The sequence below is a fragment of the Rana temporaria genome, chromosome 2 (assembly GCF_905171775.1).
Source record: "Rana temporaria chromosome 2, aRanTem1.1, whole genome shotgun sequence".
Taxonomy (NCBI): Eukaryota; Metazoa; Chordata; class Amphibia; order Anura; family Ranidae; genus Rana; species Rana temporaria.
This window is the reverse complement of record NC_053490.1, coordinates 510,313,502-510,329,933: the sequence shown is the minus strand read 5'-3', so window position 1 is coordinate 510,329,933 and position 16,432 is coordinate 510,313,502. Positions and strand designations below refer to the sequence as shown.

At 46.0% G+C, this 16,432-nt stretch overlaps 1 protein-coding gene across 1 annotated transcript in view; it reads left to right on the top strand.

Annotated features, from left to right (window-relative positions):
- The window catches only part of KCNJ6 (potassium inwardly rectifying channel subfamily J member 6), a 301,661-nt gene extending 288,012 nt beyond the window's left edge, over positions 1-13,649 (top strand). The window contains exon 3 of the mRNA XM_040338968.1: positions 13,027-13,649. Within this exon, the coding sequence (XP_040194902.1) occupies positions 13,027-13,352 (326 nt within the window). The 3' untranslated portion in view covers positions 13,353-13,649. The remainder of the gene's footprint in view (positions 1-13,026) is intronic.
- Positions 13,650-16,432: the final 2,783 nt, after the last annotated feature.

Here is a 16,432-nt window from a genome sequence, read left to right as displayed (position 1 = left end):
TTATTAACTTATAACATATAGCATAATAATATATGATTTAGCTTTATTATAAGAGTACCTTTTCAACAGCAGCAGATTCTCCCACTTAAGGGTCCTTTAAGGCCTTGTACTCACGGCAGGACATGTCCGATGAAAACGGTCTGCAGACCGTTTCCATCGGACATGTCTGGCTGGGGACTGCCCGGGGACTTCTGTTCGATGGCTATACACACCATCGAACAGAAGTCCGCGCGTAAACAATACGCGGGGCGTGTCCGCGGTGTCGCCGCGTCGATGACGCAGTGTCGCCGCGACAATGACGCGGCGACGTGGGCGGCCTGCCTTTAAAATGCTTCCACGCATGCGTCAAAGTCATTCGACGCATGCGAGGGATGGCAGGCGGCAGGACATGTACGGTAGGTCTGTACAGACGACCGTACATGTCCGGCCGGACAGGTTTCCAGCGGACTGTTTTAAAGCAAGTCCAGGAAACAGTTGTCCGCTGGAAACCTGTCCGATCCGCCCGAAAATGGTCCGCTCGGGCCAACACATGGCCAAACATGTCTGCTGAAACTGGTCTGCGGACCAGTTTCAGCATACATGTTTGGTCGTGAGTACGGGGCCTCAGACGTCCTTTCAGTTTGTCCTGTCCGCTCCGTCGGCTCAGCGGGGATCCCCGCTGAGCTCTCGGCGGATAGGGCGGTCCCCGCACACAGTGCAGGGACCGCCCTATGTCAGCTCCGCTCTGCCCTATGGGGAACCGGATGCAGACGGACCGTCTGTCCGTCTGCATCAGTTCCGTTCCGCCGGACGGAAGAAAAATAGGGTTTTCTTCCGTCCGAAAACCGGATCCCGACGGACGCGGACGCTAGCGGATGCTCCGTCCGCTAACGGACGCGTTCCCATAGGGATTCATTACAAGTCCGTTAACGGACTTGTAATGAACGGACAGGCGGAACGGACATGTGAAAGGGGCCTTACTCTGTGAGAAAAACATGGGATTGTGGGTAAATCTTATACCCATAACTAAATAAGAGGGCTGGGCTGGAAGGGAGCATTTCTTCTTTTAGACACATTCTACCTCCTATGACACTGCAGTGAGAGGCGTGTCTCTACTGCAGCATTTTTAGTAAACAGTTTGGACCAATGGTACTTTACCATTGGTCCAAGGCTCCAAGCTGTCCCGTGAGCTCAGTGCCTCTGACAAGAAGTGAGGAGAGGTAATTTGAGCTGATCCTCTCAGTCTGCTGCAAACAGAGTGTGTCAGCTTGTATTTAAACTGGCCGCTCTGTATGTAGCTTTTAACAGGCTGCGCAAGGAGCCCTGTATCTCTGGAACCATAGGTCATAGGAACCCAGGGGCGGACTGACAACTCATGGGGCCCCCGGGCAATAGAAGACTATGGGGCCCCCAAGCTTACAGATGGCCACCATGCCAGGAGGCAGTGCAGAGGCAGGGCAGTTAAAATCTCTGGATTTTCACATCAAAAGCATGTCGTTTTCTGACATTTCAGGGACAGATGTAAAAAAAACACAGATTTTTACATACTGTCCCTGGTTTTATTGAGCCTGGCAACCCTGATGGGGCCCCCTAGTGGCATGGAGCCCTCGGGTAGGACTTAAAGTGGAGTTCCACACATTTTTTTATGTTTGTCTGTGCTGCATGCCCTAATCTCATAGTGTTCAGAATGGACAATTTTTATTTATTTTGTTGCTTGTAAATACCTTTATTTTGTAGTGCTTCATTACTTCCTCCTCCTTATTAGCCTAGGCTATTAAGTCACAAGGCTATTCGCAAGGGTTTCTGTGATAGGCATCATGTATCCCAGTAGTCCTTGCAAATAGCCTATTTGCATAGAGAAGGGGCGGCAACTTCCTCTGACACTCCCGTTGCTATGGAAACCTGACTGAAACCTATTACATCGCTTGTGCAGCACTGAGCATGTGTGAGATCTGCAAGGCTGAAATCCAGGAAGTCATACAGTCTGGCTTCATGATGCCCACACTTAAGATGGCCACGGTCTATTTCTAGATTATAAACTAACTAAATGCTCTAACAACCTAACAAAACGGACCTTAGTTTAGAGACTAACTTTACTAGACTATATTAAGCTTGTGTATTACAGGGGTATTTTATATTTAAAAAGTGAAATTGTGGGTGGAACTCCCCTTTAAGCTACCCACTCCCCAAATTGGGGGTCTCTGTGACCTCAGGTCACTGAGCTACGAGCCAAAAATTGTCGCTCTATTTTTGTTTATAGCGCAAAAAATAAAAACCGCAGAGGTGATCAAATACCACCAAAAGAAACCTCTATTTTTGGGGGGAAAAGGACGGCAATTTTGTTTGGAAGCCGAGTCGCACGACCGCGCAATTGTCAGTTAAAGCCACGCAGTGCCGAATCGCAAAAGCTGGCCTGGTCTTTGACCAGCAAAATGGTCTGGGGCTTAAGTGGTTAAAGTGATTATAAAGGCTGAAAGTTTTTTACCTTCGTGCATCCCCTCTCAGTCGCGCCTAATACTTACAGTAGGAGCAATTGGATCCCACTGCTGTCAATCACAGCCATTGAGGCGGGGGTGGGGCTAAGCCATGCTCTCTTTGTCTTATGGATGCAGAAAGCCGGCCGGCACTTGAATGCCCCCACAGCAATCGGCTTGCTATGGAGGCACTCGGCAAGGGGGAGGGGCCCAGAGCGCTGGTGGGGGACCCAAAAAAGAGGAGTGGTGCTGCTCTGTGCACAACCATTACACAGAGCAGGTAAGTATGACATGTTTATTTATTTTTTATAAAAAATAAAAATCCGTTACAATCACTTTAAGTAATCTTCGGGCCTAAAATGTACAAAAAAAATGCAAAACCGCACTGACAGTGAACAATTTTAAAGCTAATATATTTCCTTGCTGGTCTATAGCTGGTACTGCAGATAAAAGGTGCATTAAAAATGAAAATGAATGCATTCAGTGTTATGGGCAGGGGTCAAGTCCTGGGGAAAAAAGTGTGGGAACTCCCACCCAAGATCCACTCCCCCACCAAAAAAAAAAATAATACGCTCATATGCATAATTACTAAACCGCAAGTTCTTTCTAAATCCCGCGATAACTCGCGGCAGACCTCCGCAATGTCTCCTGGGAACAATGACAAAAGCTCCCAGGAGACATTGCGGCATCGAGGAAGTGACGGAATACCCGCACACTACCCGATGAATCCATATACAGGAAGCGGCCAGTAACATAAAGGGTTACTAACGGTCGCCTGCCCCTGACAGTGACTCGAGCCGGGCATCGCCGCTTAGTGAAGGATTGGCTCGGGCGGCTCGGCTGCTCTAGTCCTGCAAAGGGAACGGAGTTCCTGCTGTAAAAAAAAGTGCAGGAACTCCGTTCCCACGCGTTCCCGCAGGACTTGAGCCCTGGTTATGGGTAATGTAAGAAGAGTAGAACAGGTAGGCCGAGCGAGAACAGTGCTATCGGCCCTACATCGAGCTGTGATGAGTCACATAAGATTCCATTGCACATCCTTTCCCTGGGCATGCCGTTACTGTTGTAAGATAGAATATAGATCTCATTCCACACAGCTTTACAGATAGTGGGACCTTGCACATTCAAATCCAGAAGAATCAGTCTCTTGGCAATGAGGAGCAGCAGAAAACACAATATCTGACAATGCTCCTGGTATGAAGTTGAAGGTGAGAATATTTAGAGCAGTAACATTTCCGATTCCTCAAAGGGCCGCTTTGTCAAGGTGTAAACAAGCGCAGCCACTTCACATCTTGGCAAGCAGGCTCATCACTGGGGCTGTTAGCTCCTCTCTTCAAAGAAAACCCATTAGAAGAGAATGCAGGCTGACATTTCCGGCCTCCTGCAGAAAACGCTGCCTGCTCTGCCTCCTTTGGAATTAGTAGTTTGGCTCAGTGACCTGGAACAAGCATGCAGGGAGGGAAGTTAGTGCAAAGTCCGAGCTGATCTACATACGTCTCTCTTTGTCAGCACTAAAGTCAATGGATCTGTATGACAGCCGGGGGACTGGCATTTTTAGAAGAAAGAATAGCAATGCCATTGCCAACCTATTTTAAAGTGGTTGTAAACTTGAATGCTGTACTTGTACCAGTGGCGGCTGGTGAAGTTTTATGATGGGGGGGCGCAATACCCCGCCCTTCCACATTTGGTCCCTCCCACTTCTCATAAGCCACACCCCTTATAGAATCCACCACTCCGTCCCCTGTATTCCACTCAATGTCAGGAGTATACAGCTCAGTGTCACAGCACAGAGTATATAGCCCCAGCATCACAAATCATGGTATATAGCGCAGCCTTACAGATCGGTGCAAACAAACTAAAATATGACACTGTTAGTAATGAAGTACTCGAAATGGGCAGGAGATTACCAGAGACTGCGGACATACTGCACAGGATTACCAGAGACTGCGGACATACTGCACAGGATTACCAGAGACTGCGGACATACTGCACAGGATTACCAGAGACTGCGGACATACTGCACAGGATTACCAGAGACTGCGGACATACTGCACAGGATTACCAGAGACTGCGGACATACTGCACAGGATTACCAGAGACTGCGGACATACTGCACATGATTACCAGAGACTGCGGACATACTGCACAAGATTACCAGAGACTGCGGACATACTGCACAAGAGTACCAGAGACTGCGGACATACTGCAGAAGATTACCAGAGACTGCGGACATACTGCGGACATACTGCAGGAGATTACCAGAGACTGCGGACATACTGCAGGAGATTACCAGAGACTGCGGACATACTGCAAAAGATTACCAGAGACTGCGGACATACAGCAGGAGATTACCAGAGACTGCGGACATACTGCAGGAGATTACCAGAGACTGCGGACATACTGCAGGAGATTACCAGAGACTGCGGACATACTGCACAGGATTACCAGAGACTGCGGACATACTGCACATGATTACCAGAGACTGCGGACATACTGCACAAGATTACCAGAGACTGCGGACATACTGCACAAGAGTACCAGAGACTGCGGACATACTGCAGAAGATTACCAGAGACTGCGGACATACTGCGGACATACTGCAGGAGATTACCAGAGACTGCGGACATACTGCAGGAGATTACCAGAGACTGCGGACATACTGCAAAAGATTACCAGAGACTGCGGACATACAGCAGGAGATTACCAGAGACTGCGGACATACTGCAGGAGATTACCAGAGACTGCGGACATACTGCAGGAGATTACCAGAGACTGCGGACATACTGCACAGGATTACCAGAGACTGCGGACATACTGCACAAGATTACCAGAGACTGCAGACATACTGCAGGAGATTACCAGAGACTGCGGACATACTGCAGGAGATTACCAGAGACTGCGAACATACTGCAAAAGATTACCAGAGACTGCGGACATACTACACAAGATTACCAGAGACTGCGGACATACTGCACAAGATTACCAGAGACTGCGGACATACTGCAGGAGATTACCAGAGACTGCGGACATACTGCACAAGATTACCAGAGACTGCAGGAATTACTTGTCCTGCGACTTGGGACTTAAATGTTGCATGACAAGTCGTACCCCATGATTTCCAATGAGAACCGTTCATATCTGTGCGACTTCAAAGTAGTCCCTGCATTACTTTGGTCCCACTTTGATGCAACTTGAGGTCCATAGACCTCCAGAATACACAGGCATTGCTTTAAGTCACATCAGAATTGCAGTAGAATTGTGCAACTTTCAGACTGCATTAGCCTGAAAGTCGCAAGATTCTGCCACAATTTTTTGGTGCGATTTTGCAGCGACTTGAAGCAATGCCTATGTATTCTGGAGGTCTATGGACCTCAAGTCACATCAAAGTGGGACAAAAGTAATGCAGGAACTACTTCAAAGTTGCACAGATATGAACAGTTCTCATTGGAAATCATCGGGTCCAACTTATCCTGCAACTTTCCAGTCCCAAGTCGCAGGACAATTTGCAAGCGGGGGGTGGGGTGGTGTTGACGGCCGATATTTTCCCTGCACATTAAGTATAAAAAAAGTTTTTTTTTTAATAACTGGGGGGGGTGGTCTGGTGGGGTAGTGTTACCGCCCGCTATTTGTGCTGTAATGAATTTTTACATAGAAAAGAAATGTTGTTAATAAATGGGTAAATGAATTATAAAAAAAAGATTTTTTTAATAACCGTTATTGGAAAAATCTTTTTTTTATAATTCATTTACCCATTTATTAACAACATTTATTTTCTATGTAAAAATTCATTACAGCACAAGTAACACTACAGCGGGCGGTAACACTACCCCACCAGACCACCCCCCCCTCCCCCCCAGTTATTAAAAAAAAAACTTTTTTTATACTTAATGCTAAATTGAATCAAATATAAAAAATAAACGGTTAATAAGCTTAATATATTTAACTAATATTAAATAAAAAAAAACATTGATTGGGGGGGGGGGGGGGGGTTGTTGCCTGGCATTGTATATAAAAAAGAAATTGGATTAAGCAGGGGGGGTGGAGGGTGGATGCCAGCCGCCGAATATTAGATAAAAAAAATGACGAATATTAAATGCAATAAAAAGCCTTTGAATAAGCGGGGGGGGGGGGGGCCGCCGAATAATCAATTGAAAAAAAACTTTGAATAAGCGGGGGGGGGGGGGGAAGGGGGGGCCGGCCGCCGAATACGAACATACTTTGTGGAAATCGCGGGAGGGGTTGGATGCAGCTGTGAAGCGGCCGCCGAAGTAGAGACAGGCAAGCTTACCTCGTCCACGGTCGGGCGCACTGAGCTCGAGCTGCCCCGACGTCACTTCCTGTTTTTCAAGTGACGTCGGAACGAGCACAGAGACGGGCGGGTGCACACAGACAGTGTATGCACCCGCCCGGCCATAACTATACACTCCATCGCGCCGGAAGCAAATGGCGCGATGGAGAGGGCCACAAAGGCATATTTTTTGTGCCAATGTAGCGCCGCGTCTGCAATCCCGTGATTGCACAGACGTGGCGCTACTCCTACAGGACTGTTCCCGGCGTCCGGCGCGCGGACATAGAGCCCATAAGGCCCTTTTTTGGGAAAAAAAAAATTCTTAAAGGGACAGATTTAAAAAAAAAATATTTTTTTTTTTTTTTTTTTTTTACTGACTGTGGGATGGGGGGCGGCGCCCGGGCGCCCCTATGGACGGGCCGCCACTGACTTGTACCTATAGTTTAGGGTGACCAGACATCCCCTGGGGGCAGGCCCGGATTTCCCACAAGGCCACGCCTTGGGGCGGCAGGGCTCCAAGGGGCGGCAGTGGCATGGAGTCCCCCGACGCCCGGAAAAAACAGTTAAGGGCGGTAAGTTATGGGGGAATCCACTCGCTCGTTAACAAGTGATTGCGGCGATGTCACCGAAATCACTTGTAAAATATGTGCTCCCGTCCGTCCTCCCCTCTCCCCCCCACCCCACATACCTCTCTCTGCTGGCTCTGTCTTCAGGACTCTGTCCTCCCCCCGGCCACCGAGTCTGTCTCCTGTCCCTGCTGCCGATGTACACAGTAAGAGGGGAGAGCTGTGCTCTTCCCATCTCAGCTGTGACAGGAGTTCTAGCACAGTGCTAGGACTCCTGTTTTGGAGGTGACAGGGTCAATAAAGAGAACATGTCACCTCCAATTTCTATCACACAGGAAATTGTTTTCTCCAGTGTGATAGCAAAAAAGTTAAGTGAATTGTTTTTAATAAAAAATAAATAATAAGAAATAATAATTAAATTAATAAAATAAAAAAGTAAAGAATAAGAAAAATAATAAGAAAAATAATAAGAAAATGATACAAAAATTTAAGAAAGTAAGCGACAAGCTACAAATAAATAAAAATAAAAAAAGTGATAAAAAAGTAAAAAAACAAACAAAACATATTTGATCTAACATTCTCCGTTGATTTGGGGGGGGTTCGGTTGGCGGGGAGGGGGCGCATTGTGGAACCTGGCCTTGGGGCGGCAGGGAGAGAAAATCCGGCCCTGCCTGGGGGACAGTCCCCGGATTGAGAACACTGTCCCCGGACCAAGTCTGTTCCCAAATTGGATTTGAACAGGGGCTGGGGCAATTTCAAAGACAGTCAGTGCAAAATTAAAAATCTGAATTGCACACCCCCGCTTCTCCGCTCCTACTAGCTTAGGGGGGTGTATTTTTTTCCATGATCTGTGCCCCTTTCTGATGATCGTGTGCTGGTCAGAGCGCAGGGAATATTTCTTCAGTTTCGGGTGCATGCCCATTCAGCTCCGCTCGCATGTTTTTCTGCCTTGGCTTAAGTCTCGGCCAGCCGCCTGCCTGCTTATCTCCTTGCCTTCCCTGGCGGAGTGATCTTCCTCTGCTTCCCATCCAGTAGTAGCCGTGGCCCAGAGAATAAGACTTGACAGGCTGTGAGGCGGGCGGCGGAGTCGGGCAGAGAGTCGCTGATTGCCGCTATTACTAGTAAAAAAAAAATATGTCCCTGTATTTCATTTAAAAAATCTGGTCACCTTACTATAGGTAGGCCTATAATAAGGCTTACCCATAGGTACTGTAAATATCTTCTAAACGTGTTAGAGATATTTACTATATTTGCAGTCGATGACGTCATTGGTGCATGCGCTCTCAATGAATGGCCACCCAGGCCGTTCCTTCAGAATCCTGTGCCGTAAATGACGGCTCCCCCACAGGCCTGGAAGGAAGAACGATCAAAAGATGGAAGTGGCCTCCAGCAATGATATTGCATCGCTGAAATGCTTAGTTAATGTGCCAGTATGCGATGAAGGTCTGGAAAAAAAAGGACCCAAAGGTTTACAACCACTTTAAAGTAGGGTGACCAGATTTTTTTAAATTAAATCCGGGGACATATTTTTTTTATTGGCAAATTATAAACTATTTTATATGCATATTTTCCTCAAATTATATATGCAGTCAGTGGTGTAGCGTGGGTTGTCAGCACCCGGGACAAGGCAAGAAATTTGCACCCCCGCCAGACTTTTAGCATTCCCTGAGTCCCTTCCACTAGTACAGTAGTACTGACTAACTTGATTGCTACACTGACCTACCTGACCACTACACTGACCTACCTGATTCCTACACTGACCTACCTGATTCCTACACTGACCACTACACTGACCTACCTGATTCCTACACTGACCACTACACTGACCAACCTGATTCCTATACTGACCACTACACTGACCTACCTGACCACTACACTGATCTACCTGATTCCTACACTGACCACTACACTGACCACTACATTGATCTACCTGATTCCTACACTGACCTACCTGATCCCTACACTGACCACTACACTAACCTACTTGATTACTACACTATACACTACACTAACCTACCTGATTCCTACACTGACCTACCTGTGTTTCTATACTGACCACTACACTGACCTACCTGATTCCTGCACTACTCACACCTCCCCCCCCCCCCCACATGAACAGTGTAGATTGGTTGATTTTGTTGGCCTCCATGACAATCTATCGGAGCAGGGCTCTGCCCAGCACCAGGTACCCAGCCGCTCCTCAGTATCCCCTGCTAAGAGCTTCTCCAATAACCGATGTACACTCTGCACCGCCCCTCCTCTCTGCCATTCTCTCACACACACAGGCCGCCTGCACCAGAGGGATCATGGGAGACAGGCTGGACCACAACAGTCCTTGGGCGGGGGGCAACACAGCACACTTCCTTATTAAAAGAAAACCAGGTCATCCTGCCATAAATGTCCTTGTACAGGCACTTCCTTTTAACCACTTAACCGCTTGCCGACCGCCCGCCATCGATTGACGGCGGCAGAATGGCACTCCTGCGCAAAAAACGCTTTTGTTGTACGGCGGGGGCTTTAAGGAGTATAGGGCGCGCACAGCATGAATTAGGAGCTTGTGCGTGTGGCCGGTGGCCCCGATGCCCGCCGGCTACTCGCGATTTCTCCTGAGAAGGAGAGAACGGACATCTTTCAATTCTAAACAGTCAGATCTCTGTTCTGTCAGGGGTGAGGAGAGCGATCTGTTGTTCCTAAGCATTAGCACCTCCTCACCCAGGCAGTCCCATCCCCCCACAGTTAGAAACACCTCCCTAGGACACCCAATAAATGCCTTGATTGCCTCCTAGTGTTAACCCCTTCCCTGCCAGTGAAATTTATACAGTAATCAATGGCTATTTATAGCACTGATCGCTGTATAATTGTCAATGATCCCAAAATAGTGTCAAAAGTGTCTGATGTGTCCGCCGTAATATCGCAGTCCTGATAAAATTCACCGTCATTACTAGTAAAAAATTAAATAATAATTAAAATGCCATAAATATAACCTCCTTTTTGTAGACGCTATAACTTTTGCTCAAACCAATCTATATACGCTTATTGCGATTTTCTTTTTTTTAACAGAAATATGTAGAAGAATACATATCGGCCTAAACTGAGGAATAAATTATATTTTTTATATATTTTTGGGGGATAATTATTATAGCTCCTCCAAGGGCATAGAGATGAGCAGTGGACATACTGCCATCGCTAATCTTTATAGGAAAACCCTAGCGATGCCAGATAGTTCCCGGGCTCAGCGATCGGTAACCTTAGCCCGGTAACCACTGGAAAGCAGCAGGAGAGGGGGCGGTCCCCCCCTCCTGCCGCTTCTAAAAGTGATCCCGTGGCAATTCCGCCACTGGGATCACTTCTATCAGAAACCTGGCCGCATCTAGTTGCAGCCATAAACCTGGTATTTAATGTTAAACTAATGAAGTATATTCCCAGTTAGGCGGTTGGCAAGTGGTTGGTTGTCAATGCTCCCTTTTCCCCAGTGTTGTCACCCTGTCACATGGGCTTTCAGTGGAGACTACAAGCGTCCACGCCAGTGAACATTGTGTGAACATGTTCAGCCATCGCTATTAGAATGTTCACTGTACAATGTACAAACGTTCTGAACTTGGAGTCTGATGATTTGTACCAGAATCAACTTCTAATATATATATATATATATATACTATTAGTGCTGTCAAACGATTAAAATTTTTAATCGCGATTAATCGCATTTATGTCATAGTTAACTCACGATTAATTCGTCATAAATTTTGATCGCTGTTTTCTAGCTGATCTAAAACCATTTTTGACATAAAGGGACACTTTTGGACAATCTACAGTTTTCAGGCAGAAAGAACAGTTTTTATTATATAAAAGTACATGTAGGACACTGGGCAGACCACTAGGAACAAGGGGGGTGTGTATTTTTTACATACAGTACAGGCATACCCCGCTTTAAGTACACTCACTTTACATACACTCGCGAGTAAGGACATATCTGTGAGTGTATGTAAAGGGCCTCACAAGTACTGTACAGACATTTTACAGCTACAATAGAAGGAGCTGAAGCTCAGAGAGCATAGCCTGCCTTGTTCCAGTGTGCCCCTGACACCTCCACTACAGCCCCTGAGACCTCAACTACAGCCCCCTGATCCCACACTACGCCCTAGAAGTGAAAAAGGGTATTGTTTCACTTTAAGTACATTTTCGTTTTACATACATGCTCTGGTCCCATTGTGTACTTAAAAGTGGGGTATGCCTGTACTGTAATCTATAAGATTACAGTATACTGTGTGTATTGTGTTTGTTTACTTTTTTGAATTTGGCGCCGTTCTCCGCTCCCGTGCGTCGTAACGTCGCAGGGAACGGAGATCGGCGGCACACAGACACTGTGAATCGAGCGAGGAGGACCCGCTCGATCACACAGCGGGGTGGCAACGCTGGATCCAGGGACAAGGTGAGTAACTTACATGTGAATCCAGCGAGAAGGTAAGCCGCGCCGCTGTACACTCTGCACGTCCACAACGAGCGTTAATCGTGCAATAAAAATATTGACGGCGTTAACATGGGTTTGCGTTAACGCCGTTAATATCGCGTTTAACGCACAGCACTAATATATATATATATATATATATATATATATATATATATATATTCTTCTGTCTGTTATTCCGAGAGTGGATTTGATTTTTTGTTTCCCATAGCTGGTTATTTTTATTTAGCACTGCATTGAGATATTTAAGAAACATTTGTCTTTTCTCTTAAACTTTACATATTAACTAAATTATACAAACTTTTTTTTAGCGGATTAATTGAAACAATAATCGGCCAACTAATTGTTAGCTGCAGCCCTACTACTGAGTCATTGCTGGAAGTGGGAGGGTAGAACAGGGGAAGCTGAGCTGGTGGTTCACTGCTGGGAGGGGGGGAACTTGGGAAGCTGAACTTCAGGCCCCGTACACACGTCCGAGGAACTCGACGTGCCAAACACTTCGAGTTCCTCGTCGAGTTCAGTGTTGAAGCCGCCGAGGATCTCGGCGGGCCGACTTTTCTCATTGAACAACGAGGAAATAGAGAACATGTTCTCTATTTCCCTCGCTGAAAAGTGTACACACGACCGAGTTTCTCGGCAGAATCCAGCTCCGATCGAGTTTCTGGCTGAATTCTGCCGAGAAACTCGGTTGTGTGTACGGGGCCTTTAGAGTCATTGCTGGGAGGGTGAAGTAAATTGCTAAGTCACTTGTGGGAGAAGGCAGCAGGGGGAGCTGAGCTGCTGAGTCAGTCCTTACAGCTGAGGTTCTAAAACCTCTAGAGGTCTCCAAACTTTCTAAAGAAAGGGCCAGTTTACGGTCCTTCAGACTTTAGGGGGGACCGACTGTGGCCGGTGGGGGTAAACAATGCCCAATCTTTGGTATTAGAGGGAGAAATAGTTGGGGTCAGTGGGGGGAATGGAGTCCCATTGTTGGTGTCAGCGGCAGGAAGAATTCCTCAAGGACCAAATAAAGGCTAGCAAAGGGCTGCAGTTTGGAGACCACTGTTCTAAGAGAATAACTTGTTAATAGTCTGGGGGCACAGGTTCACTTTGAGAAGAACTCACTGGTTGTCACCAGTATTTTGTTGTCGCCATCCTCCTTCTGGGTTTTTCATCAAATAGGAATGTACTAAGAAAATATAAAAGTAATACAAGCTTGTGCCAACCTTTCATACTTATTCTGCATTTTAACTGAATGTTGTCTCATATTCTCCACAGGAATGACTTGCCAAGCTCGAAGTTCTTACGTCGCCTCCGAAATCCAATGGGGCCACCGGTTTACGCCGGTCCTCACCCTGGAAGACGGATTTTACGAAGTGGACTACAATAGCTTTCACGACACCTACGAGACCAACACACCGTCATGCAGTGCCAAAGACCTGACCGAAATGCTTAGCCGGGCAGACATGCCTCTGAGCTGGTCGGTGTCCAGCAAGCTCAACCAGCATCCAGAACTGCTCAATGAGAGTGAAGAGAAGAGTCTGGAAGACCAAACAGAGAGGAACGGGGACGTGGCCAACATAGAGAATGAGTCAAAGTTGTAAAGCCATTTTAAAAAAAAAAGAAAAAAAAGGTGGTTTATGCTGATCTACGACGCGCACATAGCGCTGGTGAGAGTTTAAAAACGGCGGTTCAACGACCCGCGGTGACAGATTGGTTTGCACAACGCATAATGTGTCCAACCACTGAAAATTGCTAAATCAAATGCACGTGCTCTTCTTTTTTTCTTCTGGGCTTGCAAATGGCACATTTCCAAGCAGTGACGCCAATACAAAAAAAAGAAATATTGTGAATAGCTAGTGCTTGAAGTTTCTTGGCGTTATTAAGGTCTTTTTTTTTTTCAAAGCGGGTTTACTCCCGAAAAAAATCGCATAACAGCCAGGAAGAAACTAATCGTCAGATCATAGGTACACTGTACATATGCCTTATGTAATAATATGCTCTATAAATTTGGTAATAAACCCAGCATGTACAAAAGAAATGAATTCATGTATATATATAGATGTGTAATTAATGTAGCTTTTGATTCAGAATTCTAGGAAAAAGATGATGCAAAAAAAAAAAAAAAAATTACACTTCTTCCTTCTCAATTTTAAAACGGATAGAAAAAAAAATATCCACGTTGTCCTTCGTGTTTTATGTACATCCATTAACCTAGATTGGTTTCATGCATCCCTCATATAACTAGACTGGCAGCTTGTTGAAGTACCTCAAATTTTTTTCTTAATAACTTACTACTTAAAGCCATAGAGCAGATGAAAGGACAGGGACAGGAACTGACAAAACTGTGACCTCATTTATATCTCTTGCTACGAAAAACATCCCATTCCAGGTTGCCATTAATCCAATTTCGTAGTTTCAATATTGCCTAGAAATGTAAGGTACATTTTTGGACTCGTACTGACTATTGCTGGTGGAGCCTTTGGTCTACCTTCTTGTTATCCTAATTTCAATGGCCAGTTAGAATAAAATGAATGCGGTTGGACAAACAGCGCAATGACAATGTCAAAATGTGGCGTGGGCACGCTGGGAGGGGTTTTGGGGGTCTATTGGGTCATATTGGAGGTCTAGGGTCAGTGGGATCGCCCTTTCGCTGTGGAGTGTTCTCCAGTAGGCCTTGAACCTAAGAAATGCGTGTAAATATACAGTAGATGCCCATATTTTGCACAATATACATTATTTTATAAAGGTGTGCCCTAGTTATTTAATGAAAAATCAAATAAAGTTTTTAATTTTATTATATTGTTAGGTTATTATCATTAAATATTATTGTAAGATAGTGAAAGATAAATGCTGTGAGCTTAAAAAAGTTTATAGCTCAGCTTCAGGCAAAGTATTGGGACGCCTGCCTTCACACGCACTTGAACTTTAATGGAATCCCAGTCTTATGCTGTGAACAAACGCTCAAAATTTCCAACAACAAATGTTTCATGGGAGCTTGTTGTCGGAAATTCCGACCGCGTGTAGGCCCCATTTTTCGGAATTTCCGACAACAAAAATTTGAGAGCTGGTTCTCAAATTTTTCGACAACAAAATCCGTTCTCGTAAATTCCAATCATGTGTAGACAATTCAGACGCACAAAATTCCATGCATGCTTTGAATCCAGTACGAATGGAAGCGATCGGTCCGGTAAAACTAGCGTTCGTAATAGAGATAGCACATTCGCCACGCTGTAACGGACTGAAAAGCGCAAATCGTCTCTCACCAAACTTCTACTAACACAACTGGTATTGAACTTCCCTTTAATAGTGGCGTCGTACATGTTGTACGTCGCCGCGTTCTTGACACGGTTTTGTTGTCGGGATTTCCGATCATATGTACGCAGCATTAGTCCGTAGGGTTCAGTAATGAGTTGGCCCACCCTTTGCAGCTATAACAGCTTCAACTCTTCTGGGAAGGCTGTCCACGAGGTTTAGGAGTGTGTCTATGGGAATGTTTGACCATTCCTCCAGAAGCACATTTGTGAGGTCAGGCACTGGTGTTGGACGAGAAGGCCTGGCTCACAGTCTCCGCACTAATTCATCCCTAAGGTGTTCTTTTGGGTCAAGGTTAGGACTCTGCGCAGGCCAGTCAAATTCCTCCACCCCAAACTCGCTCATACATGTCTTAATGGACCTTGCTTTGTACACTGGTCCAAATCATTTGGTGGAGGGGGGATTATGGTGTGGGGTTGTTTTTCAGGGGTTGGGCTTGATGCCTTAGTTCCAGTGAAGGGAACTCTTAAGACGTCAGCATACCAGGAAATGTTGGACAATTTCATGATCCCAACTTTGTGGGAACCGTTTGGGGATGGCCCCTTCCTGTTCCAACATGACCGTGCACCAGTGCACAAAGCAAGGTCCATAAAGACACGGATGAGTGAGTTTGGGGTGAAGGAACTTGAGTGGCCTGCACCTCAACCCGATAGAACACGTTTGAGATGAATTAGAGTTGAGACTGTGAGCCAGGCCTTCTCTCCAACGTCAGTGGCTGACCTCACAAATGCGCTTCTGGAAGAATGGTCAACCACTCCCATAGACACTCCTAAACCATGTGGACAGCCTTCCCAGAAGAGGTGAAACTGTTATAGCTGCAAAGGGTGGGCCAACTCAATATTGAACCCAACGGACTAAGACTGGGAGACCAATAAAGTTCATGTGCGTGTAAAGGCAGGTGTCCCAATACTTTTGACAAAATAGTGTATATAACTGTGAACAGTTTTGCCTGCCAAGCAATTGTTAACTTTGTACAGCCATCTTGTGTTTCACACTCCTCTGCGGCGCAGAACAGCTAGGTCCTATACTCATGAGAGACTACACTACAAAACAGTTAGACAATGAAGGAGCAGCAGCACAGTGATGGGATCATCATTCTGCTCTCTGTCCCTTGTCAGCATGCTCCCTATTATTACATTGTAGATCCTGACTGGGTCATAGTGCTGCCCCTCTGTCTTGCCAGGTACCTGCTGTGTGTAAAAACAAATGTTAACTTTCTTTTTTAAAGGATACATAACTGAAATACATTTTATAATTGCCTGGAGTCTAACTCTAAGACCAGCATTAAATTAAAGTGGAAGTAAACCCTTCTATCGTTTTCAGCCAAGGAAGCCGCCATCTTGGCCTCGGTTTACAACTGCCATGATGC